General features: G+C 53.0%; 3 protein-coding genes across 3 annotated transcripts in view; 2 read left to right on the top strand and 1 right to left on the bottom strand.

Annotated features, from left to right (window-relative positions):
* LOC116498355 (M1-specific T cell receptor alpha chain-like) overlaps positions 1-26,519 on the top strand; it is a 318,814-nt gene that overhangs the window by 6,613 nt on the left and 285,682 nt on the right. The gene's annotated exons all lie outside the window — the stretch shown is intronic.
* Positions 4,411-26,519, top strand: part of LOC116498345 (M1-specific T cell receptor alpha chain-like) — a 234,806-nt gene continuing 212,697 nt past the window's right edge. Inside the window, exons 1-2 of the mRNA XM_032202580.1 lie at positions 4,411-4,462; positions 4,907-5,196. Of these exons, the coding sequence (XP_032058471.1) occupies positions 4,411-4,462; positions 4,907-5,196 (342 nt within the window). The remainder of the gene's footprint in view (positions 4,463-4,906; positions 5,197-26,519) is intronic.
* On the bottom strand, positions 7,058-25,709 carry LOC116498352 (feather keratin Cos2-3-like). Its single transcript, XM_032202585.1, has 3 exons — positions 25,607-25,709; positions 20,921-20,932; positions 7,058-7,371 (listed from the first exon to the last, which is right to left on the bottom strand). Exons 1-3 carry the CDS (start codon positions 25,707-25,709, stop codon positions 7,058-7,060), a joined length of 429 nt encoding a protein of 142 aa, XP_032058476.1.

Here is a 26,519-nt window from a genome sequence, read left to right as displayed (position 1 = left end):
CACCTCACCTCTCTATCACGTCAAACCATGTGCTTTGCTCAAATGCTGTCTTTGCTGCACATTGTGTCACATTCATGCACATGTTCCTCCCTTGTGGGCACTTGCCTGTACTGGGGCTATGTGGGACAGACTCAGCATTCCCCACAGCAGCCCCTAGAGTGCTGTGCTCTGCTCTTGGAGCTAGAACAGCATTGCCATCACATCAACGTTGGGGCTATGGTGGAGCAGTGCTGACACAGCATCAAGACTCTCTCCAAGACCCCAAAGCCAGCAGGTATGCAGGTGGGCACGAGGTTGGGAGGGGACATCACCAGGGCAGCTGACCTGAACCAACCAAAGGGATATTCCGTACTGCATGATGTCACACTCAGCAGTGAAGATGTGAAAGGGGAAGGAAAAACAGGGGTGGGCATACTAAGTCAGTGCTTCCAAACACTTCGACGAACATCACTTGCTGATGGGAAGTGGAGTATAATTTTCTCTCAGTTTGTTTCCAAACACCCTTCGCTCTTTAGTTTTATAATTTTTCTTCCTTTTTCATTTAATTATATTATCCCTATCTACACTTGTAAGCCCTTTAGCTTAAATCACATTCTCTGCGCACATCTTGCTTTCAGCAGGGGGTGTGAGAGAGCTGTGTGGTGGATGTTTAGTTGGCAAGAAGAGAGCAAGAAGGAACCTGAGAACAGCTGAGCAATCACAGAACAAAAACAGCCCAGAAGTGCCCACAGCACATATGCTGAAATGCTGCCTTCTGTATCTGAAGCCCTCTTTCTCCTGAGCCTAAGAAGTTCATTGCCAATTTCAGTCCCCAACAAGGATGGGCCCACAACAGTTTGGATCCTTTCTTTAATTCTGTACCACAGGATTTAGAGTGTAAGAGCATGGTGGCAGTCACCCCTCCCTGTCTCTCCAGGCCAGGGCACAGCTGCACTCCCCATGGCTAGAGAGTTCAAAAGGATGGCGTTAGCTTTATGTACAAGGAGAAAGGCTGAGAAATCCTGCCATCTTTGTGCAGGCCCAGCCCTGCGTGGATCTACTGCCGGTGCAGTGTCAGTGGTGTGTGGGGTGGGACAGAGGTCCCCCATGGGGAAACCAATGCCACACATACATCTGTGACTCATGGGCCTGGTGCTGAGTTATGCAGGGCCTGAAATCTTGGGCAGAAGTGGCATCGAACGAGAGGAACATGGGTCCTGGTGTTGCTGTGCTGTGGGAGGAAGGACAGACCCTGTGGGTGCCACACAGAAAGCCAAACAGACGTGTATTGTCTACTCCCACCTCACAGGGGGATTCAAAGGAAACAGAACTCTGGAGATGAAGCATACTTAGTCCGGGGCTAATGCGTGCAAGTTCAGAAATGGGTAGATTTGGTTATATGGATGAAATATACATGGAAGAAGTATTTACCCTGAAGGCGATCAAGTCCTGGAGCAGATTGCCAAAGAGATGCTAATGGAGCTCCATCCTCAGAAGAGTTCAGACTTTGCCTGGACTTGATCCTGAGCAACCTGATCTGATGAGACCCACTCTGAAAACAGGGTTGGACTATGTGCGTGCTGGAGGTGCAGCCTCTGATCCTCTGGAGGAGGATCATGCACAGTCACCACATATCAGCCTTGGAGGGATGCCGTTGACAGATCAGTGTTTCTGTTAATTCCCAGGGTGACCCTTGATCACGTACTGATATCATTCATGATATCAAAAGCGGGTGGAGGGATCAGCACTCATGCACACTGCTGCTCATGTCAAAAGATGCATGAATTCATGGGTGCACTCACAGACATTCCTGGATGCATACTGAAGTATATTTGGGCACACACAGAGATAGTTGTGCACACAGTGAAGAAAACAAATACTGCTCTCCTGAACTCCAGGGTTCTGATTTGACTTTCTACTCTCTCTGAAGGAACATCCTGGCTTGCTGAGGCCCTGCTGTGTTTTACCTCCAGAAGATATCGAGTGGTGGAAGGCAAGGAATTCTGAGCAGAAACTCTATCTCCTTCCCACAGGAGTGAGGGGAAGGTCTAGAGAGAGGTTTCTTTTGTTGCTGCTGGGTTTGTCTGAGAGCTGAGAGCTGCTGCTCTTTATTCTGGACTCAGCCATCTACCTCTTGATCCAGGCTGGGAATACACTCATGTGTGGTGCCCAAACAGCCCATGCATCCTTCTGTGTAGTTTGTCTTTGGAAACCTCTCATTCACTGACATGTGCCATGTCTTGGTCAGGATGCCTCTTTATGGACAATTTACTTTTCCAGCTGTGTGGTCTGGCTCCTCTTCCTCCACTAGTGGGCCTAAACTGGGATGTCCTCTTCACACTCATGGCCTATGACCAAGCTGTGTGCATCTGCCACCCACTGCAGAACTCCAGTCTGGTGGGAGGCCTGTGGGCTGAGCTCCTGCTCCCCTCCTTGGCACAAGCGGTGCTCACCCTTCGTTTGCCCTGCTCTGGCCCTACACAATCACAGCTCCTTCTGGGACTCGCTGTCAGTCATGCAGCTGCCTTCTGCAGAGAGCTTCTAGACTGCTGTACTCCTTAAATACAACAGCACCACCAGTTTTCCTGTGCTCCTTGAGCTCCTGCAGGGTGCTCCTGGTCTCCCTCTGAATGTAGACATGTGAGGAGATACAAGACACTGTCTGCTCACTCTCACTTGGCTGCACTTGTATCATGCCGGGGGCTACGTTACCTCCTCTATACCCACCCCATTGCCAACTTCTCCCACAACAAAATGGTGTCCATCTTCTCCAGGGCTGTGATTCCCTCTGCTCCATGCACCAACCTACAGCGTAAAGACCGAGAAGGTGAAAGAAGCCATGCGAAACCTGAGAAACAGAGGTTATTTCTTTGTTTCCTCTGCTGTGTTCTCTGTCTCTGCTTTCAGGGCCATGCCGTTTTCTCTACTCTCTTCTGCAATGGAGGTCTTGGGGAAGCTGCCATCACTGCTTCCACAGCAGCCCTTATTTTCTTTCTTACCTTTCAGCTCCTCCCTCCTTGCTTCCTACCCTAGAAGCAGCCCTTCAGCACTTGGGAGGGGGACAGAGAGAAAGAACTGCAGGAAGCTGGAAACAACACACACGGATACAAACCCGACTGATAGATGATGAGGGAGGAAGAGAAGAGATCAAATGTGGGCAGTCACAACACTAGTTGGTGGCCTATCAAGAAGCCACAGGGAGATCAGCTTGGGCCTTGCACTTCCTACAGCTGTGGGCTAGGACACATGCTGGGATGGGCGCAGGACAGACCTATACAACCCCATGAGGGGACGTGCAGGGAAATGGGAGCCGGGAGGAGCACACTAGAGCAGACAGAACAGGGTGTAAAAGGGGCTGCAGCCTGTACTTGCGTGACTGGGCCCTGCACATGAGCACCGCTGTCTGTCCTGTCCTCTTCTGGAATATTTCCTTACGTCTCCATAATCTCGCTCTGTCCCATGCACACATGTGCTGCAAGGAGAACGTAGCAATTCCTCATGGAGTGGCAGAAGTGGATTTGATGCTAGCCACTGGAGTCAGACTCAGCGCGAGGACATCCCTGCCCTGTGCTGTCAGCTGCTGGAGCCAGGGGTCCCCCGAGCAGGGAAAGGGGGTCTCAGCCTCCAGGAAAATGTGGCAAGTCCATTTGGGGGCTCCAAAAGCAGCTACTGGGGGTACTGGCCTGGGTGTGTCTTCCCCAAATGGGCATGCTTGTCCCTGCCTGTGTGTCTCCCAGGTACGTGCTCAGCTACTATTGCCGTGAAGCCTGTAAATGGGAAAGTGGCAACTGTGCCCCTCAATCTGGGCAGAGACGCTCGACCGATGATGACAGCTCAATGGGCCAGACAGCAGGGCCCCGTACAGTTTGGGGTGCTGTCGGGGCACTGTGTCCCCGGACCCATTCCTGCTGCTGGCTTTCCACACCTGCAGCAGTGCCGGCCACAGCTGTGATACCAGCGCACCACAGCACCAAGCTCCCAGGCCCAGCCCGGCCTGACCCGTTGCCCTCCACTGGGGTCGCTTCAGGCAGGCAGCTGCTTTCTCCTCTCCCGCTTCTCTCCTCTCTCCCTACTCATCTCCTACCACGTTCACTGCCCTCCTCTCCCCTTCCCACTCCCAAAGGAGATGCCGTAGCAGACGGGCAGCTGCTGTCTCCGCTCCCTCTCCCTTTCGCTCCCGCTCCCACTCCCACTCCCACTCCCACTCCCTCTCCTATCCCGGGCTGGGCTGCAGGACGGGCAGAGCCCCGCGGGCAGCAGCCGAAGCCCTGCCCGCCCACAGGCGCCCAGCACTCGCAGCCCGGGCCAGCCCCCGAGCGGCCCCGGGGCGGAGCTGGCGGCGCCGGGCGGCGGCGGCGGGGAGGAGGCGCCGCGGGCGGAGCAGAGCCGGGGCTGGCGGGGGCAGCGCGGCGCGGGCGGCGGAGCGGCGGGATGCGGCAGGGCCGGGCCGCAGGGCTGGCGGCGCTGGCCGCGGTGCTCCTGGGTGCGCGGGGCTGCCGGCGCCGGGGACGGGACGGGACGGGACGGGACGGGACGGGGCTGCTCTCGCTTCTGGCCCGCCGGCTTCTTACGGACCTCGCTCCCCTCTGGCCTCCCTCTGCAGCCATCCCGCCTGCCTCCAGCGAGCTCAGCCGGCCGTTGCCTCCCACCTTGCCTTGCTCCCTGCCTCCCTCCTCTCCTTTCAGCACACCCTCACTCATTCCTGCCTGCTTCCCTTCTCCTCCTGGCTTGGACTCTCCTTTCAAACAGCCGTGCTCGGATTTGGTCCCCAAATAACCATTCCCAGTGAAATGGCTTTGTATGCTTTTTTCTATTGAGGGAATGCTCCCATCAGCTGTCAGCCGTTTTCTTCCCTTTCCCTCTGCATAACATTTTCGGTGCAGCAAAGCCATTTGCTGAGTTTTCTCCTTCGTTTTGTTCTTGGCAGTGGCTGCAGGCAGAGCCCAGGTGCAGCAGGAGCCGTGGGCAGAGACCAGGGAGGGCACCGGCATCAACATCACCTGCTCACACCCCAACATGCAGACTAGTGACTACATCTACTGGTACCGTCAGCTCCCGGGCCAAGGACCCGCATTCCTCGTGAGCGCTTTCAGTGGGTCCAACGCACTGACGGACCTGCCGGGGAGGCTCTCGGTGGCAGCAGACCGCCGGTCCAGCGCCCTGTGGCTCACCGAGCCCCGGCTTCGGGACGCGGCGGTGTATTACTGCGCCCTGAGAGCCACGGGGAGAGGAGCCGGGGCTGCGGCCGTGCAGGAACCGTGGCGGGCGGGGCCGGGCGTGTGTGGCGGGGGCGAGGCAGGGGCACAGCCCCCAGGGGGCGCTGCCGCTCCGCCCGCCAGGACCACCTCGTCCCGCAGCCCGCGGGGTTTCCCCCGCCAGCCCGGCCCCTCCAAGGCACTTCGGTTCTGCTGAAAGGGTCTGGAGCCTGGGTGCAGCTGAACGGAGATGGCAGCAGCCTGGCAGAGGTGTGTGCAGGGAAGAGGCACTGAAACACAGCCCCTCTCTCCTGAGCCCCCCTTTTCCTCACGCTGCAACAATCACCCTCTATTTATGCCAACCTCAGGCTCCAAAAGTCAGGAAAAGTGGAAATGAACATGAGGAAGTCCCTGCGAGTGCAGGTCCTGGGCCTGAGGAAAGCTGCTGCAGGTTTGGGGGCAAGTGGGCACCCTAGAGCAGTGTGGGGGCATGCAAACTGCCTGCTGTCTTTGCACTGACTCAGCCCATGGGAGTGCAGAGTCCTCAGGGACTGGAGATTGCTGTGTATGGTCCATTACGGCGAACACCAATGCTGACTTGTGTAAGGTGATCAGCCCTGCATGTGTGCCATCACCATGGCCCTGCCAAGTGCTGTGCTGGGGGCAGTTGGGCCTCATGGGACACGTGTGAAGCAGTGGGGCATCCCTGCACTTATTCCACCCATTCCCCACATCTGCCATCCATTTTCTGTCCCCACCTGCTTCCCCAGCACAGCACTGTTCTGAGCAAGAAGAAGCCCGTTCCTAAGAGCCTACAGGGTGTCAAGCCTCCACAGCCTCCCACAGACTTGTAGCTTCTTCTGTGAGGACAGCAGAGGTTGTGCTCTCTGTTTGCAGGACAGGGGGGAGCTGTGGGCAGAGATGCTGCAAGGCAAGGGTAGATTGCCCCTTGCTCTGTGAAAGTGAGGAATGTCTTCTTCAGCTCCAACAGGCATTGTCCAAGAGAAGACCCTCTGCAGCACGTTGCAACCTCCCATTGTTCTGGGAGTGGGGAAAAGGCTCCTTAAACACCCATCTTATACCCACCAAGGGCAAGACAATTCTTGCTGGGCGGCTCAGGAGGGCATACGCACTACAGCCAAACATCTACAGCCAAGGCTGGATTGCCAGAAACTTTAACGAGTATACAGAGGAAAAGGAGGTCACTCTGAGCAGAGGCCCTTCAGTGCAGAGATCTCCAGGGCCTACTGAGAGACATGGGCCGAGTTTTCAGAAATCTCAGGGTAGCCCCTGGTCAGGCTCCTGCCCATGTTTGCCAGAGGAGGTGAGGAAGGTCCGTCATTCTGAAAGCAATTGCATGAAGACTTTAAACATCCATCTTATACCCACCAAGGGCAAAGCCATTCTCACTGAGCAGCTCAGGAGGGCATATGCAGAGGGAAGAAACACGTACAACTAAGGCTGGGATGCAGAAATCTTTAATAAATGTAGAGAGGAAAAGGAGGTCACTCTGAGCAGAGGCCCTTCAGTGCAGGGATCACCAGGGCCAACCAAGAGGCAGCATCCTTTGCCCATGGAGGATTTCATGCAGGGCATTTGTCTGCTGTTACCACAGTGGCAGGGCTGGATCTGAGGATCCCCACAGCACAGGGGAGGAGAAGAACACTATGAAAATTGAGACAGGGGGGTAGGTGTTAGAATGGAAGGAGAGACATGGACTGTGTTTTCAGAGATCTCAGAGTAGCCCCTGGTCAGGCTCCTGCCAATGTTTGCCAGAGGAGGTGAGGAAGGTCAGTCATTCTGAAAGCAATGGCCTGAAGACACCTCCTTCTGTTGTCCAGCACCATGGTCGTGCTGGAACCCCAGGGCCATGGGCAGTGCCTTTAGCAGGGCAGGCATCTTCTGCCACAGTAGCGGCTGGAAATGCCCGAGAGATCACAGCACCCAGAGGTGATGGGGACTCCGTCACAGCTGAGGATGCTGCCAACAGCAGCAGAGGTAGAGGATCCCACAACGGTGTTCTGTGGGAAGGAGCTGAGGATGGGGCCGGGCAGGGTCACCACTACGGGAGAGGGCTCAATGACGACGGTGGAGTTCTGGCACTGCCTGACGCAGGGCTCGTTGCAGCTGCTGGCCAGCGGGGTCAGGCCACAGGGCCGGCATGGCAGGCACTGGCTATAGCAAGACATGTCTTGGGCTGGAGATGCACCTGGGAGAGAGGGCAGAGAGGAAGCAGAGCATATGGTGAGGAGCAGCCCCATTATCCCACCACAAAGGAGCTAAGGCAACTGGTGAGGGTGGATGTGGAGGCTGTGCCAGGAGGTTCATGGTCTTCATTGCTTTGTACTGACAGGGCCCTTCAAAGCGCAGGCTGATCCAATGAGACAATCACATTGCACATAACCCAAAAGGCTACCTCTGCACCGTGTCCCAGCCTCTCTCTACACAGAACGTCTCTCTCCACCCCTCTCCCATGGGAAGGAACTCCAAGGCCCAGCATAGCTCTGAACCACCAACAGATGAGATGTCTATTAATGCAAGATCCCCTCTACTTGAGAAGAGGAGGAGAGAGGGCTTCAGACTCACCTGGCTACCAAGGAGGATGAGGCAACAGAATTGGATGAGAGAGCAGAGAGCTGGGCTGCCTTTTATACTGGTACTTCATTGCCGCAGGCCCAGAGGCACCCTTGGCAGAGGTAACAATTTTCTGACAAGCTCTTCTTGAATGCAAACCATCCCAACAAATGATATGGGCTGTGCGCTGGTTTCCTGGTTTCTTGCTGGGATGAAATGTCCAAGGATTTCCAGGGCAGGAATGCATCAGTGGAGGGCAGAAGACTCACTGGACGTGCTGGATGGGTCCCCTCTGATCATCTCCATGACTCTGCTCTGAACCCACTTGAACAGGTCTATATCTTTCTCGTGCTGGGGGCCCCAAAGCTCGTGGTTCCGCTCGAGTGGGCAGCCAAGCTCCACCACAGCAGCTCTCTCACTCCCCCTCCTCAAAGAGGAATGGGGAGAAAAATTGTGAAAAGGACTCAAGAATTGAGATAAGGACAAGAAAATCACGCAATAATTATTGTAACTGGCAAAACAGTCTCAGCAAAAGAAGATAGTAAGATTTATTGCTCATTACTAACAAGCTAGAGAAGTGAGAAACAAAGAAAAGAAACCAAAAGCACCTTCCCCCCCCCATCCTCCCTCTTCCACCTCCTCCCCCCGAGCGGTGCAGGGGAATGGGGGAATGGGGGTTATGGTCAGTCTACAGCACTTCTTCTCTGCCGCTCCTTCTCGGTCACTCTTGTCCCTTGTGCTGTGGGGTCCCACCCACGGGATGCAGTCCTTGATGAACTGATCCGGCATGGGCTTCCCACAGGCAGCAGCTCTTCCAGAACTGCTCCAGATATGGGTCCATAGCACGGGGTCAATCCCTCAGGAGAAAACTCCTCCAACCTGGCTCCACTACGGGCAGCAGCTCCTGCCAGGTCACCTGCTCCTGCGTGGTCTCCTCTCCACGGGCTACACGTCCGGCCCGGAATCTGCTCCGGCAGGGGTCTTCCACAGGCAGCAGCCTCCGTCGGTGCAGGGCCACCTGCTCCACCGTGGTCTCCTCCACGGGCTGCAGCATGGAACCCTGTTCCACCGTGGTACTCCATGGGCTGTAAGGGGACATCCTGCTTCACCATGGTCCTCACCACAGGCCGCAGGGGACTTCTGCTCCGGCGCCTGGAGCACCTCTCCCCCTCCTTTTTCACTGACCTTGGCACCTGCAAGGCTGTTACTTACTCCCTTGACTCTCTCGGCTGCTGTGTGGCGCAGCGTTTTTTTTCCCTGTCTTAAATATGCTCTCACAGAGGCACAAAACACCATCGCTTATTGGCTCAGCTCTGGAAAACAATGGGGCCCTGTCATGTTTGAGTTCAGCCAGTTGCTCCATGTTCATCCATGCAGGTCTCCTGGCATTTTGCCTGACTCCCTCTTGGGATGCATCACTCCTGAGCTTGGAGGAGGTAATCCTTGAATATTGCTTGAATATTCCTTGAATATTAACCAGCCTTCTTGGGCCCATCTCCCCTTCAGGGCTTTGTATCATGGTACTCGACCAAGCAGATGCCTGAGCAGACCAAAGTCTGCTCTCCAGAAGTCCAGGGCAGCAAGTTTCTTGTGCTTCCTCCTCACTGTGCTCAGGAACCTAACTTCCACCATTTCACAGTCACTGCAGCCAAGGCTGCCCTTGAGCTTCACAGTCCCACCAACCCCAGGTACTATGAGAACGAGGTCCAGAATATAGCACTTCTCCTTTTAAGCTCACCTTTTGCACTCACCTGAGTGCCCGGTTGCTTTTGTTCACACATCTGCTTTTGTCTTGTGACAACCACTGTGCAGCTAGCTTTGAACAGGCCAAAGTCTGCTCTCCAGAAGTCCAGGGCAGCAAGTTTCTTGTGCTTCCTTCCTCCAGCCCCTTCAGTTCTGTGATTCTGTAGCAGAGGCCGTGAATCACCTCCCTCCACCTTCTGGTCATGCTTCTGTCAAGGCAGCCAAGCATGGAAACAAAGCTGCATTCCATGGCCAAATTCAATTCTGTCTTCCATTAAGCTCTCCTAACTTGATTCCTAACTTGTCACCTTGTGCACTCACCTGAGTGCCCGGTTGCTTTTGTTCACACATCTGCTCTTGTCTTGTGACAACCACTGTGCAGCTAGCTTTGTGTGAAGGCACGTGGATGCAGAGATTTGTCCAGGACTCCATGCAGGTATAGATGAGCACGTGCGTGTGTCCTTGTTTCCCCTTTATCACGAGGGTATGTGCACTTGGCAGCACTCTCCCGTGCTCTGTGCATGAGTCCTGCAGGGGAGCAGGTTCCCAGGGTTAGAAGGAGCCTGAGAGCAGCTGAACGCAGATGGCACCTGTCCTGGTTTCAGTTAGAACAGAATTAATTTTCTTCCTAGTAGCTGGTGGAATGCTGTGTGTAAGCACTGCTCTGCAACAATTAAAACATCGGGGTGTTATCAGCACTCTTCTCATCCTAAGCCAAAACACAGCATTCCACCAGCTACTAGGAAGAAAATTAATTCTGTTCTAACTGAAACCAGGACAGCACCAGCCTCTCAGAGGTGTGTGCAGGGAAGAGGCACTGAAAAATACAGCTCCTTTCTCCTGAGCCCTCCTTTTCCTCTCGCTGCAACAATCACCCTCTGTTCCTGCCAACTTCAGGCCCAAACAAGGACCATATCAGGACAGTTTGGATCCTTGGTTTAATTCAGGATAGCAACGTTTGGAGTGCCTCTGAGTGACTGTCCATCGTTGACCTTGGGATGTACAGGAGAAGCAGACTGCTGTAAGGCTCCTGATAATGTCTGTCAGTCAGAGATTTCCACCCGTAGACACTGCCAGGTCCTCCTGGGAGTCAGTGCTGAAGCCAGGCCTATCTCCTCACAGTTGTCTATAAAGGCCTGCCAGCATTGTCTCAGAAATACATCGGAAAGCAGGCAGATTCTCATGCACCCCATGTTAGACTGGTTCTCCTGAAGGCAAAAGGACAGCTGTCACTCCTCCACGTTTGCAATTTCACAGCAAAGGTATCACATAGTGGCAAGAGTAAATTGATCCACCCCTTGCACCAGAGGAATGCTCAGCGTTTGGAGTGCTTCAGCATGGCTGCCCATCAAGCACAGTTTTCATAGTTCCTGGGAGCCCTTCCTGCAGGCCTGAGCCTGCAGCTTTGGCATGGAGGGCACCTTCTGCCTGAGTAGCAGCTGGCAGTGCCAGACACCCAGTCCTGCTGAATGCTTTCATTAGGGCCACAAGCAGTCGGAAGGAGGGCACCCTCGGTCAGTTTGTGCATGGTCCCCAACCAGGGCACACAGGTCATGACAGCATAGGTCACAAATGTGCTGTGGAGAACACAGGCTGGCTGGAGAAAGGGGCTGACCAGAACCTCATTTTGGTGCAAAGGAGCAAAGAAAAGGATTTTCATCTTGGGCAGGAAGCACTCCCAGAGTAATTCAGGATGGGGGCTGGCTGCCAAGGAAGCAGACCCTCAGGAAAGGCTTTTGGGTGCAGGAGGCACCCAGCCACACACGAGCCAGCAGCGCGCCCTTGCAGCAAAGGCAGCCAATGACCTGCGGAGCTGGGGGGACCAGGGGGTGCCCCGCAGTGCGTGAGGCCGGGCAGGTGGGGCGTGGGCGAGGCGGGGGCACAGCCACAGCCAGGCCGCGTGGGGTCGCTGCCGGTGCTTGGAAGTCCCCTTGCAGGGCCTGGAGTTAAACAGCACGGGCCCGAGGGAGCCTCAGAACAGCCACACTGGGTTTCTTCCATTCTCTTTAGTGGTCTCTTTTTAAGAGCTTGTTGTACAGGTTTCTTCCTAAGCCCAAGTCCAGCACTTCTGGCGCTGAGATGACGTACTGGCAATACAACAAATATCTGTGCTGGACACTCACTCTAATGACACATATTGGAACCTTGGATCTTGCCAAAGGACTGAGTTGTAGAGGAGTTTGCTACACTAGCCAGCGCTGCTGAAGGTCTGCCCTTGGTGCAGGATTCACTCCCGTCTGTGTGTGCAGAGGTGCTGACTGCTGAGCAGAGGGCTGTGGTGGGGCATCCTTCCCTGCCAACTTGAGAGAACGTGGCTTCTCCGAGGGGGTTGTGGGGAAGGGGTGGGGGAAGCAATCCCATCTTCATTGACAGCAGAGGTGGGTGCAGACCTCTGTGTCTGGGGCTGGGTTCTGGATTGGAGGGGGAGGCCACTGGGGATTCTTGCCCCTTGCTGGTGTTATATATGGAGTGGTAATTCGAGTCGAGAAAATGGTTGATATTAATAAAGAAGGGGGAGATGTGGGAGTGTGGCCATGGGGGTTGGCAAGCCCCATGATTAATGATGACATTAGACTCTTAACGATGAGCCCATCAGGAATGTAAAAGAATTTAGAGGGAACAAAGAAGGGTGATTCAGGAGACTCCATGCAGTCTCTAGTACTTGTTCTCCAGCCCTTAAGGCATGGAAATTTCTGGGTGTTTGCTGTTGTTGTTATATTCAAAGTTGTTTGACCAATGAAAAGTTGTTTTGAGAAGAACTGCTGTAGAGAGAAGGGTGTAAGAGGGGAGCCTGCCCTCAAGATAAAAAAAAAAAAAAAAAAAAAAAGATTAAAAAAAAAGAAGGCAACACGAAGAAGTTATGTCATCAGTAAAGGAGCAGAAAGAAGGAATGAAAAGGAACAGGCTAGCAGAACGGAGACCAAGACTGGAACAGGCACACTGATCTCCTCATGAAGATAGGTTCGGCCAATCTCAGAAAACTGCTCAAAGAAGCTCGTACAGAAAGTTGCTGGAAATAGGCGCACCAGAGCTGGAAAGAAGATAAAGCTGAGAGAAGCGGACCCGCGCACACAACTGCCCCTTGCCGGTAAGCAGTTGCACATTGTGGGGAATCATACGTCCTTTGGAACAAAGACAGTCCTGGTAACCTTACAGTTTATTCTCCTTATTAACAATCAGACGGTTTATGATCCTGAAATATGGGACCAAATTGAGGTCAAGGTGTGGGACTCTGCTACTAAAAACGACAAGGTTGCAGTGGGATTGCTTGGCACCTGGCAAGCAGTCTCTGAGGCTTTAAAGAGCCACGTGGGGCCACAATCTATGCCACTGGCCCCGCTGCTGCTACAGCTGTGGAAGGCTTTTGCTGTTACGCCCCCTGGTGACCTGGACGAGCCTTTTGACCAAGGCCTATTGGCCTTGAATGGAGTCAAATCCAGCTGGAGGCTAGTCACTAGTGGCGTCCCCCAGGGCTCAGTACTAGGGCCAGTTCTCTTTAATACATTTATCGATGATCTGGAAGAGAGGATCGAGTGCACCCTCAGTAAGTTTGCAGATGACACCAAGTTAGGTGCATGTGTCAATCTGCTCAAGGGTAGGAAGGCTCTGCAGGAGGATCTGGATAGGCTGGACCGATGCGCTGAGGCCAACCATATGAAGTTCAACAAGGCCAAGTGCCAGGTCCTGCACCTGGGGCACAACAACTCCAAGCAGAGCTACAGGCTGGGAGATGAGTGCTTGGAAAGCTGCCTGGCAGAGAAGGACCTGGGAGTATTGGTTGATAGTCGGCTGAATATGAGCCAGCAGTGTGCTCAGGTGGCCAAGAAGGCCAACAGCATCCTGGCTTGCATAAGCAGTGTGGCCAGCAGGTCTAGGGAAGTGATCGTCCCCCTGTACTCGGCTCTGGTGAGGCCGCACCTCTAGTACTGTGTTCAGTTTTGGTCCCCTCACTACAAGAAGGACATGGAGGTGCTTGAGTGAGACCAGAGAAGGGCAACGAAGCTGATGAGGGGTCTAGAGAACAAGTTTTACGAGGAGCAGCTGAGGGAGCTGGGCTTGTTCAGCCTGGAGAAGAGGAGGCTCAGGGGTGACCTCATCACTCTCTACAGGTACCATAAAGGAGGCTGTAGCAAGGTGGGGGTTGGTCTGTTCTGCCACGTGTCTGGTGACAGGTCAAGGGGGAATGGGCTAAAGTTGCGCGAGGGGGGTTTTAGGTTGGATATTAGCAAGAACTTCTTTACCGAGAGGGTTGTTAGGCATTAGAATAGGCTGCCCAGGGAAGTGGTTGAGTCACCATCCCTGGAGGTCTTTAAAAGACATTTAGATGTAGTGCTTAGTGATATGGTTTAGTGGAGGACTGGTTAGTGTTAGGTCAGAGGTTGGACTAGGTGATCTTGAAGGTCTCTTACATTCTGTGATTCTGTGATCCTCAGAGAGGAAGGGTCCCTTGTTGGGCCGGGGTCTCCCAGCACACAGGCGTGATTTTTACTCCTGCAATTAGGATAGTACATGGTGACTTCACATGTAAATACTCCTAATCTTTGGTTTTTAGCTGTCTATTCATATTGCATTGCTAGGTGATATATTCAAAAGCCAAATGAAGCCACATTCTTCTTGAATGAGCGAAAGAACACAAGGCAATGCGCACAGTCTGGAACATGAAAAATTCCTGCTAGAAATTGGGACTTTTGTTGCTTTTCTTGAGGGTGGATTGTGAATATAGATGGATGCCAGCAGGAGTGGCCTTCTAGTACCGAATAAAACACCATAATTTGGAGGTAACACAAGAAAGAAAAAGGGAATAGCATGGGCAAATTTTTTTTCTGATGCTGGGAGCCCTGATTTATGGAGCTGTACTGGGACTGTCTGGGACAGAATTAACATTCCCCACAGTAGTCCCTAGAGTGCTGTGCTCTGCACTTGGAGCTAGAACTCCAGTGTTGTCACAGCATCAAGATTCTCTCCAACACCTCCAAAGCCAGGAAGTGGAGGGTGGGAAAGAGGCAGGAAGGGACATCGCCAGGGCAACTGACCCATACCATCCAAAGGGATATTCCATACCATGTGATGTCACACTCAGCAATAAAAGGTGGGAAAGGGGAAGGAAAGCGGGGAGCTCTCATTATGAAGACATCTGTCCTCCCAAACAATCGCTATGAGTATTGAGGCCCTGCTTGCCAGGAGACGGCCAAACATCACTTTTTGAGGGGAAGTAGAGGATAATTTTCTTTTCTCTCTGTGCTTCCATGCAGCCTTTGCTTATTTTCATAGAATCATAGAATATCCTGAGTTGGAAGGGACCCTTAAGGATCATCAAGTCCAACTCTTGACACCGCACAGGTCTACCCAAAAGTTCAGACCATGTGCCTAAGTTCACAGTCCAATCTCTTCTTAAATTCAGACAGGCTCGGTGCAGTGACCACTTCCCTGGGGAGCCTGTTCCAGTGTGCAACCACCCTCTCTGTGAAGAACCCCCTCCTGACGTCCAGCCTAAATTTCCCCTGCCTCAGCTTAACCCCGTTCCCGCGGGTCCTGTCACTAGTGTTAATGGAGAAAAGGTCTCCTGCCTCTCGACACCCCCTTACGAGGAAGTTGTAGACTGTGATGAGGTCTCCCCTCAGCCTCCTCTTCTCCAGGCTGAACAGGCCCAGTGACCTCAGCCGTTCCTCGTACGTCTTCCCCTCCAGGCCTTTCACCATCTTCGTAGCCCTCCTCTGGACACTCTCCAACAGTTTCATGTCCTTTTTATACTGTGGTGCCCAGAACTGCACACAGTACTCGAGGTGAGGCCGCACCAGCGCAGAGTAGAGCGGGACAATCACCTCCCTTGACCTACTAGCGATGCCGTGCTTGATGCACCCCAGGACACGATTGGCCCTCCTGGCTGCCAGGGCACACTGCTGGCTCATATTCAACTTGCTGTCTACCACGACCCCCAGATCCCTCTCTTCTAGGCTGCTCTCCAGCGTCTCATCGCCCAGTCTGTACGTGCAGCCAGGGTTTCCCCGTCCCAGGTGCAGGACCCGGCACTTGCTCTTATTGAACTTCATGCGGTTGGTGATCGCCCAGCTCTCCAACCTGTCCAGATTCTTCTGTAAGGCCTTTACGCCCTCATTTGAGTCCACAACTCCTCCAAGTTTGGTGTCATCAGCAAACTTGCTCAAAATACCCTCTATTCCTACATCCAGATCGTTTATAAAAATATTGAAAAGTACCGGCCCTAAAATGGAGCCTTGAGGGACCCCACTGGTGACCGCCCGCCAGCCTGACGCAGCCCCATTTACCATAACCCTTTGGGCCCTGCCCGTTAGCCAATTGCTCACCCATCGTATGATGTTTTTATTTAGCTGTATGGTGGACATTTTGTCCAGTAGGATCCTATGGGAAACCGTGTCAAAAGCCTTGCTGAAGTCCAAAAAAATCACATCAGCTGGTTTCCCTTGGTCCACCATACGGGTGATCTTATCATAAAAGGAAATCAGGTTAGTTAGGCAGGACCTACCCTTCACAAACCCATGCTGGCTGGGACCAATGACTGCTTTGTCTCCCAGGTGCGCCTCAATAAGTCCGAGAACCAACTTCTCCATGATTTTACCAGGCACTGACGTGAGACTGACAGGCCTGTAATTGCTAGGGTCTTCTTTCTGACCCTTCTTGAAAATTGGCACAACATTTGCCAGCTTCCAGTCTACAGGGACCTCTCCAAATTCCCAGGATCGTTGAAAAATAATTGATAGAGGTTCCGCGATGACATCCGCCAGCTCTTTCAGCACCCGGGGATGAATCCCATCCGGACCCATGGACTTGTAGGGATCCAGGTGGAGTAGCAAATCCCGCACACGTTCAGGGTTAGTTGGGAGTTTGTCATCCCCACCGTCCCGGCCCTCCAGCTCAGGGCACCCTGGGTCCCGAAGCCCATCATCGGCATTGAAGACAGAGGCAAAGAAGGCGTTAAGCGTCTCTGCTTTGCCTACGTCATCGTCTGTGAGGAGACCTTCCCTATCAAGGAGCGGCCCTATGTATTCTTTAGTTCTCCTTTTTCCATTTACATATCTAAAAAAACCCTTTTTATTTTCTCTCACAGACACAGCCAGCTTCAACTCTAGCTGTGCTTTGGCCACTCGAACTTTCTCCCTACAAACACGAACAGCATCCCTGTATTCTTTCCATGACGCCTGGCCCTCCTTCCAGTAGCGAAACACTCTCTGTTTCCGCCTAATCTCCATTAGAACATTCCTGGTCAGCCACGCCGGCCTCCTGCCCCGCCTGCCTGACTTGCGATATTTTGGAATTGCCTGATCTTGTGCTTCTAGGAGGCATCGCTTAAAGAGTGACCAGCACTGGTGGACATCGAGGCCTTCAAGAGCAGTTTCCCAGGGGACCTTGCTGACTAGTTCCCTGAGCAGCCTGAAGTCCGCTTTCCCCATATCTAGGGATGAGGTTTTGGTGGCACTTTTCCTTCTGTCACCATAAATTTTGAACTCAACCACTTCATGGTCGCTATGACCGAGGCGGCCACCAATCACCACATCTCCCACCAGACCCTCTCTGTTTTCTAGCAACAGGTCTAGGAGGGCACCTTTCCTAATTGGCTCCGTTAGCACCTGCACCAAGAAGTTATCATCTAGGTGCTTCATGAACCTCCTGGACTTGCTCGTGTCAGCCGTGTGGCACTCCCAGTTAACGTCCGGCAAGTTGAAGTCCCCCATAAGGACAAGGGGAGTTAATCTCAAGGCCTCTCTTAGTTCTGTAAAGAATAATTTATCGGCGCTATCGTCCTGGCCAGGTGGTCTGTAATAGACTCCCACAACGACATCCCCTGTATTCGTTCGTCCCTTGATCCTTACCCAGAGGCTCTCAACTTTGCCATCGCCGACCTGAAGTTCCACACAGTCCAGCCCCTGCTTCACATACATCGCCACCCCACCACCTCGCCTACCCTGCCTGTCCCTCCTGAAGAGCCTGTAACCATCTATCGCAACACCCCAGTCACAGAACTCATCCCACCAGGTTTCGCTTATGCCGATGATGTCGTAGTTGCGGGACTGGGCCAGGACTTCTAGCTCATCTATTTTACTCCTCATACTGCATGCGTTTGTGTAAAAGCATTTCAAGTGCGTCTCCTTACACTCAGCACCTTGTGGATCTGACCAAAGGACCTCACTGGCACACAGCCCCTCTGATTCTAGCGTACCATCCCTTAGGTCTTCACCGGCGCGCCTGGTTTTAGCCCCTTCCCCCTTCGACTCTAGTTTAAAGCCCTATCTATCAGCCCTGCCAACTCCTGACCAACGATCCTTACCCCTCTCCGAGAGAGGCGCATCCCATCCGGTGCCATCAGGCCCGGTGTAGCGTAGACCTTCCCATGATCAAAGAAACCGAAATTCTGCCGGTCACACCAGTCTCGAAGCCACGAGTTTATGTGAACAGTACGTCTTTCAGCTTCGATTCCCCCTATCGGAAGGACAGAGGCAAATACCACCTGCGCCCCTGATCCTCTAAGTAGTCGCCCCAAATCCCTAAAGTCTCTTTTGATCACCTTCGGACTTCTCGTTGCTACTTCATCGCTACCAGCCTGAAAGACCAGTAGCGGGTAGTAGTCAGTGGGCCGTACCAGGCGCTTGACTTTCTTGGCAAAGTCTCTCACCCGAGCCCCAGGGAGGCAACAGACTTCTCTGCGGGTTGGGTCCGGTCGGCATATCGGTCCCTCTGTCCCTTTCAGGAGGGAGCCCCCCATAACAATAGCCCTTCTTTCTTTTTTGAAGGATGATGTGGCAATGCGACGTGTAGGTCGCATTGTTTTAGGCGCCCCCTCCAACTGGGACGGGTGTTTGTCTACTTTGTCATTTAGATTGTCTTGCTCTAGTCCTTCATATCGATTATTTAAGGGTAGATGAGAAGGTGAGGTGGGCAGAGAGAGGGCTCGCCTACCACCCCGAATAGGCACCTGCCTCCATTCCCCCCCTTGATCTAGGTCTCCTCCCGCTGCCTGGCCGGAGGAGGGAACCTCCGTCTTCTGCGTAACAGGAGACGCCTGTGCCGTGGCAGTCTCATGAGCCTGCTTCAGAGAGGGTAGAGCGCACCTCCACCAGTCAATTTCCCTCTCTGATTCCCTGATGCTCCTGAGCCTGTTCACCTCCTCCCGGAGCTCCGCTACCTGGCTGAGCAGTTCTTCAATCTGGGCACACCTCCCACAGGCATACCCACCACTGCTGTCGGAAACCGACAGAAGGCTGGGGCACACTCTGCAGCCCAGGACCTGGACGGCTGCGTGTTTCCCCGAGCCCTCCGTCTGAGTAGCCACACTGGTGACCGTGGCTGGAGATGCCGCACGAGATGCGGAGGCCACGGTTTTCTGCCTGGTCGATACCATGGTCAGGTTCTACGCAAGCAGGTTACAAGCACCGAAGGGAAAGGCAGCTGCAAAAGAGTGACGATGGGCCCCCCGCTCGCCCTGCCCGCACGAACTGCCGCGCAAACTGCCACGCCCTTCGACGTGCCACGCCCTGTTTGCCCGTCCTGTTCGCCGCGCTCCTGGTCACTCGTGCTCCCTAGGGGCAACATTTAAACAGCCTGGGAGGGGGCGCTGCTGGCTCCGCCCTCGCCTCGTCAGCCTCCCTCGCGAGGACAGCCGGCTCCTGGAGGCTCCCCCGAGTGGCCTCGATGCCGGACAAAAAGCCCTGCCCGCCTCGGTCCCCTGCTCCGCTGCAGAACACGTCTGCCCCGGAGCCGATCGCCTCAGCAAAATTTTCTTCTCTTACTTTTGCCTTATACCAAATTTCTTTCTTTTCCTCTTCTTCTTCTGAGGGGGAGTGAGGGAGTGGTTGTGGTGGAGCTCACCAAAGAACATAAGACAGACCACTTGTCAGGGCAAGGCACATGCTGCAGATCCTGCTCCTGCTAAGATTCACTGCCATTGTTATCTTTGGAGATTTTCAGGGATTTTTTGCGATTCTTCTTAGAAATGGAAACTATTCATCAAACAACACATTGCTTCACTCCTACAGACTCACCACATGCTCACTGCCATGTGCAGTGAGCACTTCTGGGGACCAGATCTGCGGAAGACGTGTGGGGAGAAGGTCTGGAGAGCTGATCTGGGAACCTGGTCTAGGAATCAGTCCTGGGCACTAACTCTGAGGAGCAGCCCTGGGCACCCACTCTGACGACCAGGTCAGGAGACCAGCTCTCAGGAGTGCAGGTCTGGGGACCAGATCCGGAAACCATGTCTGGGCACCAGGAGTGGGGACCACGTCTGTGAACTAGCTCTGGAGACCAGATCTTGGGGGTAGAACTGGAGACCAGGTGTGCAGAGCAGGTCTGGATACCAGGTTTGTGAGAGCAGAACTGAAGAACAGATCTGGGGACCAGGTCTGCAGACCACTTCTGGGAACCAGCTCTGGGGACCACCTCTGGGAAACCGGTCTGGGGAGCAGTTTTCAAGACCAGATATGTGGAACAGGTGTGCAGAGCAGGTCATATTAGCAGGTCTGGAGAGCCAGCTCTGGGGAGCAGCTCTAGCGAGCATGTCTAGGGACCAGATCTGTGGAACAGGTGTGAGGAGAAGGTGTAGGGAGCAGGTCCTGGTGGAGCACGTCTTGGGACCAGGTCTGCCAGCTGCAGCGGGCCTCCAGGAGCTGCAGCGCAACCTCGCTGGTGAGCTGCTATGGTCTCCCGGGTGTGGCAGCGGAACCCTGCCAATGACCTGCGTCGGACTGAGGGCGTGGCAGCAGACCCCCGCTAATGATCAGCAGTGGTTTCCCAAGTGCCACAGCAGACTCGCACCGAAGAGCCATGCCTGGCTCTCCAGGAGCTACAGCGGACCCTTGCCGGCAAGCTGCTGGAATCTCCCGAGTGCGGTGGTGGACCCCCACCAGCCAGCCATGGCTGGCCTCCGGAACCTACAGTGCCCCTCACTGGCAAGCTGTTGCAATCTACTGGGCTATATGGGGACAAAAGCTGTGATCCAGATCTGAGGATCAGGTATGGGCAGCAGGTCTGGGGGAGCAGATCTGCAGACCAGGTGTTCATGCCCGGGTCATGGGAACCCGATCTGGGAACTCTGTACTGGGAAGAGCTCTGTGGGATCCAGCTCTAGGGAGCAGGTGTGGGGAGCAGATCTGGGTACAAGGTATGAAGAACAGATATGGGGACAAGATCTTGGGCTCAGGATGTGGACAGCACAGCTCTGTACAGCACAGCAGAGCTCTGTGCCTACTCAGGTGAGCTGCCATGCAGATCCCAAACTGCTCCACGAAAAATCTCCATCTGTTTCAGGAAAACACAAGCAATGAGGAGGATTCACTGCTTTGTGCAGTAAACTTTTTTGGAGAGAGGGAGAACGTTCACGCTGCCTGGGGGATATAAAAGGAACAGTTGGGGGCTGCAGGACTTGGAGTGTCATTCCTTTGGGTGTCTGAGAATTCTGCATTTGAGGTGTACTGAGGGAGGTATGGGGGAAGACAACGCAACTAGCCAGGTGCAGACTAAGCCAGACAAGGTGTTAGGGGTGGTGATAGAGGGAGCCCAAGCATCAGGGAAGCAGAAACTGCCAGGAATGTGGCCCTGGGTGGGTGCTCCCTGTGGCCCATCATTGTGAGTGCATGTGACCCACTGAACCCACATTCTTTTCCCTGCTGACTCCTCACCCCTTGCCCTATGGAACAGCTTGTCCTTGTCCCCTCTGGGCTTGTGCCATCCAACACCCCAATGGAGCCCCATTCCTCTTGCAAATGCTAGGTTATCCCACCAGAACAGGACACAGCCAGAAACCCTGGCTGCTGCATAGCATGATTCCTCCCTTCTTTCTGGGGATGTGAAAGAGAAATCAAAGTGTCTTGTCCTCCCACGGGAAACAGGAACATCCCCATGGAGCTGAGGACCCCAGGTGAAGGTGCACAAGCTCAGTGGAGAAGACTGCCCTGACATCAGCCATGGCCAAGCAGTGTGTGTGAAGAAGAGAAGGCGGATGTAGCTGGGGAGGTGAGGACCCCACTGGGAGAGGAGACAAGAGCAGCCCCTGCACATGATGCGGCTCCCAGAGTTCCCAGGATCCCTGACTGTGACAATCCTCAGAGGTTGCTCCTGCTGGAGGAGGGAGAAACCCCAGGGAGCATTTGGGGCACAGTCAGAACAGACAATTTATCTTTGCTGAATCTCCTCCTGTTCCCCCAGCAGAGTCATTTCCTGAGCTCTGTTCTCTTGGGGCTGGGAGGTGCTTTTCTGACTCTCCCTCCCGCAGTAAACAGGAGGGTCAGTCTCAGCATGCACCGTGGGTATCTCATCCTCACTGCCTTCCTGGGGCAACTGCTGGGTAAGTGCTGGCTTTTAATCAAGGTATAAATCTGCTTTCCCCAGGAAGCCTTACCACATTTATATGGGGAATAGCTTTTGAATCACAAGGAAAATGTTGGTAAATGTTGTCTCCTGTTTCTGGTTCTTGGCCGGTTTCTATCATGATACTGTTATTCTTCAAAATTTGGAAATGGAGATGAAGAACAGGCCTCTCCTGCTTCTCTCGTCCTTTCAGTCCATCTCTTTTCTGCCTCTCTCTTCTGGTCCACCTACTGTCACCAGAGAAGGTTTCATCAGTCTCTGCAGTCCCTCATTTCTCCCTTTCCTATAGAAACAGCCAGATTGTGTCCAAGTGGATACAGGGACATGAAAGCTCTCCTCCCATGGACATTACCAGCGTGTCCAGTCTGTCTTCTGCCTGATGTGTTCCTCCAAAGTCCTCTTCCTTGTGTGCACAGGCTGGGCTCACTCCTGGGAAACTTATCTCCCACGTGTCTAAATCCACTCCTGTTTGGCTGCCTGGAGACTTCTCTACAGAGCTGCTGACCTTCTCTTTCTTCCAGAAACCATGGGGCAGGTGTCTCTCACCCAGCAAGAAGGACATGTCACTGTGGAGCAGGGAAACACCTTCCAGACCAATTGCACATATGAAACCTCCAACTTTAATGGCTTGCTCTGGTACAAGCAAAAGAAGGGACAAGCCCCTCAGCTGATTACACATCAAGCAGTAGCAGGCACCAAGCAGAGTGACCGTTTCACCACGGAGCTGAACTCCAGTGGGAGGAAATCCAGTGTTCTGCGTCTGAAGGAAGTCAAGCTTTCTGACAGTGCCTTGTACCTCTGTGCTGTGCGTGACACCCTGGTGCACAGAGCTGCCCTGGCTGAGCAACAACTCTGGATGTGGAGGGGATGTGTCTGTGCAAGGCAGAGCTCTGGGATGGGGCACTCAACTCTCCCCTGGTGGTGCTGTTTCCCCTGTTCACTCCAAGATCTACCAGCCCAGTCCTCTTTCCCAAACAGCCTCTGTCTCAAAACCATGTTGAATATGGTGTTTTGATGTCCCCAGGCTTCAGGAAGCTCTTCTGTCTGTTTGCAAGAGCAAGAAGCAACGCAACCTGGAGAAAGAAAAGCTTGGCCCAGGCAGCTCCCAGCAGGGGACAGCCATGGGCCCTCTTTTCTCTGTGATCTCAGGGAAGGCAGCACCAGCCTCAGCCTTGTCTCAGAAAGGGTCTGATCTATCCCCGGGATCACTGCCCCAAGGATTCTCTGTGGACATTGAACACCTCTGCAGGAACAATGCTTTCCCTCTGGTTCTTGCCTGGGAACATGCCTGGGGCTGACCAAACAGCTGTTAAATACCAGTTTGAGAATCCGAATGAGAAAAAAAAAGCTTCTAAAATTTTGTTTATTTTTTGTTTCTTTTGCAACATTTTGAAGCTTAATTTCTCTTCACTTTGATTGGAAAAAAAAAAATCGATGGGTTGATACTGATGGTTGTGTATAAGAGTATTTCTGTTGTCTGGCTGGAATTCTTATGAGTTGGGAATTTCTTTTACGCAGAAAATTATTGTATGTAATACAGCACTGTGGGACACAAAGAAATATTTCACTAGAAATGCAAATAAAAAACAAATAGAATTACTATTTCTTTGAAACCTGAATAAAAAATTTCTATCGAATGCTCCAGATTTGTCTGACCTATTTGGTTTTTGGAAACTGACACAAGAGAAGAGGTAAGGGACAAGAATAGAGAAAAGAATCTGGACTTGATAGACTAATTTGTATCTCACTTCCAGGAAGGTCATGAAGTGAAGAGTGGGTGGATGGATGCCTGGAGAAGGATGGACAGCTGTTTGTATTGCTGTCTGTAATGAAGTAGAGTGTGAGGGAGAAAGGACAGATGGAGGGAAAATGAGAGATCAAGAGAGGCCATGAGAGGAAATGGAAGACGCTTTTTGTTGATGTTTTCTGCTGCTCATATTGCAGCACGAAAGCTCAGGAATAGGAAAGATGGAATCAAAAATTTCACTTGTTCTCCAGATGGATTTTGTCGTTTCCAAGACAAAGGTGAATCTCCAAATTGTGAATATGCTCCTCCATCTCAGACTTCAGTGTTAGCCAGGAGATAGTTCTGGCTCAGGAGCACCTATTGATTATTGCTCTAACCCAGGCAATAGATGTGTTATGCGTAGAAAGTCTCAGTCCCAGCATGAGAGCTGGGCGGGGGCTAATACTGTTATAAGTTGCCCCCTTAATTAATTTTCAGAGAGCATTGCATTAATAATAGAAAGGAATTTATTGAGTAAGCAACAGCAGGCAAAACAGCACTGGGCGGCCGGGGAGTCTCGGCTCCGTCAACGGCGCGCACCTCACCCCCACCAGGGTCCCTTTTTATATCTTGGTAATTCTGGGATTACGCAGCACATCCTGGTATATTCTGCGACTGCGTGCACTGTTGCTAGGGGGTCGTCTCTGTCCCTCTGGTGGTCGTGAAGATGAAGGCCGTAGTCTTCCTTGGCGTTGTGGTTCAACTTCTTTTTTTTAATTGGTCATGTTGGCCCAGTGTGAGACAGGAAGGCAGGATGTTGATACACTAGTTTAGCAACTTATCAGGAGATGGTTACATGAGCTTTGCAGCAGTGTCTTTGAACAAAAGAGGCAACTGAGATGCAGAAGGAGAGAAGGGGAGGGGGTTCTCTTTTTTGTTACATTAAGCAAAGGAATTTTCATAGTGTCTAGCCAAGCATTATACATCTCCTTACTTCAGCAGGAAGCTTTTGCAACTCCTGCTCCTCAAACAGAACTCCTTGTTTTTCTAATACAAAAGACAATGAACAAACATTTATTGTGTATTACAATACCAGATAGGCCAGACTCCAGAGAGGCCTGGATGAAGGCTCCATCCAGTGATGGCCCTGCACCACCTAAGAGGCTGGCCAGGCCAGGCTGACAAGATTTGGCCAGGCAGGCATAGGCACACAGGCAGAAGAGCTGGGGCAGGGCTATGCTAGGTCTGAGCTTGTGCAGAGACCCTGGGCTAAAGGTCAGGCCAGAGCTGGGCTGTGGTGGGCTTGGTTCTGATGCGTGTTGCCCTTGCACCGCCACCTGAGCCAGCACTGCCTCCCAGAGAACCTGGCCTGGGGAGAGGTCCCCCCATCCTCACACCATGGAGCAATAACCCCATCCTCTGTCCTGGTCCCATTACACTGGCATACAGTCTGTGTGAAACTAAATCAGCCCCACACCACAGGGCCCCGAGGTGTGCAGAGTTCAGAAGGCCCTTGCCTGGGTATAGAGAGCAGCGGTGCTGCATGGAGCGCAAGGGCCACTTCATCCTCATGACTCTGGAAAATACAGAGGAGCTTGGTGCCTGGAAGAAGATCCTCCAGCGTGTGCCCTATAGTTGGAGCATGGTGCGATTGTGCCACCTATGGGGTCTCTGAGTTCCATGGCCTGATGAAAGCTGATCCATGCTTGTGGCCTTGCTGGCCAGTGGCGTCAGGCAACAGGGCTGACATGGCTGGCACTGCTCATAGCAGGACATGTCTGGGGGCAGGAGGTGCACCTGGGAGAGAGGGCAGAGAGGAAGCAGAACATGGGCTTGCATGAGGAGCAGGCTGTCACCCCACCCTAACAGATCCAAGGCACAGGCAGTACTGTGACCACGGAGGTCTTCCTCCATGACAAACCTTCTACCCCTTGACTCTCCCACAACCAGCAGTCCCAAGATATGGCAGGGCACACAGCTGATAGCAGCTGAAAGGTCCAAGGAACTGAGTCCTCCTGTGGAAGAATGAGGGGCACAAGAAGGGGCTTCACACCCGCATACTTCCCAACAAGACGAAGGCCAGAGAAATGGATGATTGAGCACGGAGCTGGGCTGGCTTTTATAGTGGGCCTTAGCTGCCCCATGTCCAGAGGCATCCCTTGAAGCAGGTACTATTTTCTGACAAGCTATCATGCATGAAAAACATCCCACCTAATGATATGGGATGTGTGTTGCCTTCCTGTGATACTGCTTTTCATTTCCTGCTTTATGCCATTTCCCCAAAGAAGGCAACTCCTGAGTGGCAGGCAGGAAGGCCCAAGTATTTCCAGGCAACACATGTCAGTGTGGGCAGAAGACTCAGCTCACGTGCTGGAAGAGTCCAGTAAAAGCAAATGTTGTCAGTCTGGGTGACTCCCTAGGGACTCTCTGGGGCCCTTTTGGCTACAGGTGACCCAGCTCCTGACTGTGACCCTACCCCTGCTGACACTGCCCTCAGGGAAAACCTGTTTTGCCTCCTCCTGCTCTGACCCAGGGATGTCTGTACAGGGGGAGAGGTTGTGCAGGGCCCTTTCTGGATCACAAAAGAAAGGCCCAACAGGTCAGTGGCTGTTTTAGTTAGAAGGAATAACAAGATGCATGTACACAGAAAGGAAACCTTTCATGTGCAGGTGATCCTGCCTTCTACCAGCATCGGACAGAGCCGGGTGGGTTTTCCCAAGACACACAATGCAGATCCTGCCCATAGGGAATTCCTTCTTCACTCCCATAATTTGATGACTTTCATTTATTGTTTTAAAAAATAAATAAAATCATACACCTTCTACTTACATGATGCAAGCTTATTTCTGTCATGACACCCACTAGTGATCAGTTGGGGCACTCCAGCACTTTCCTTGCCACTGCTACTCAGGCTAACAAATGGGATTCTCAGGCCTTAAGTGCAAGGTGCTGAGTCATGCAATGCC

This window comes from Aythya fuligula, chromosome 24 (genome assembly GCF_009819795.1).
Source record: "Aythya fuligula isolate bAytFul2 chromosome 24, bAytFul2.pri, whole genome shotgun sequence".
In the NCBI taxonomy this organism is placed as follows: Eukaryota; Metazoa; Chordata; class Aves; order Anseriformes; family Anatidae; genus Aythya; species Aythya fuligula.
This window is presented reverse-complemented; position numbering and strand designations above follow the sequence as displayed.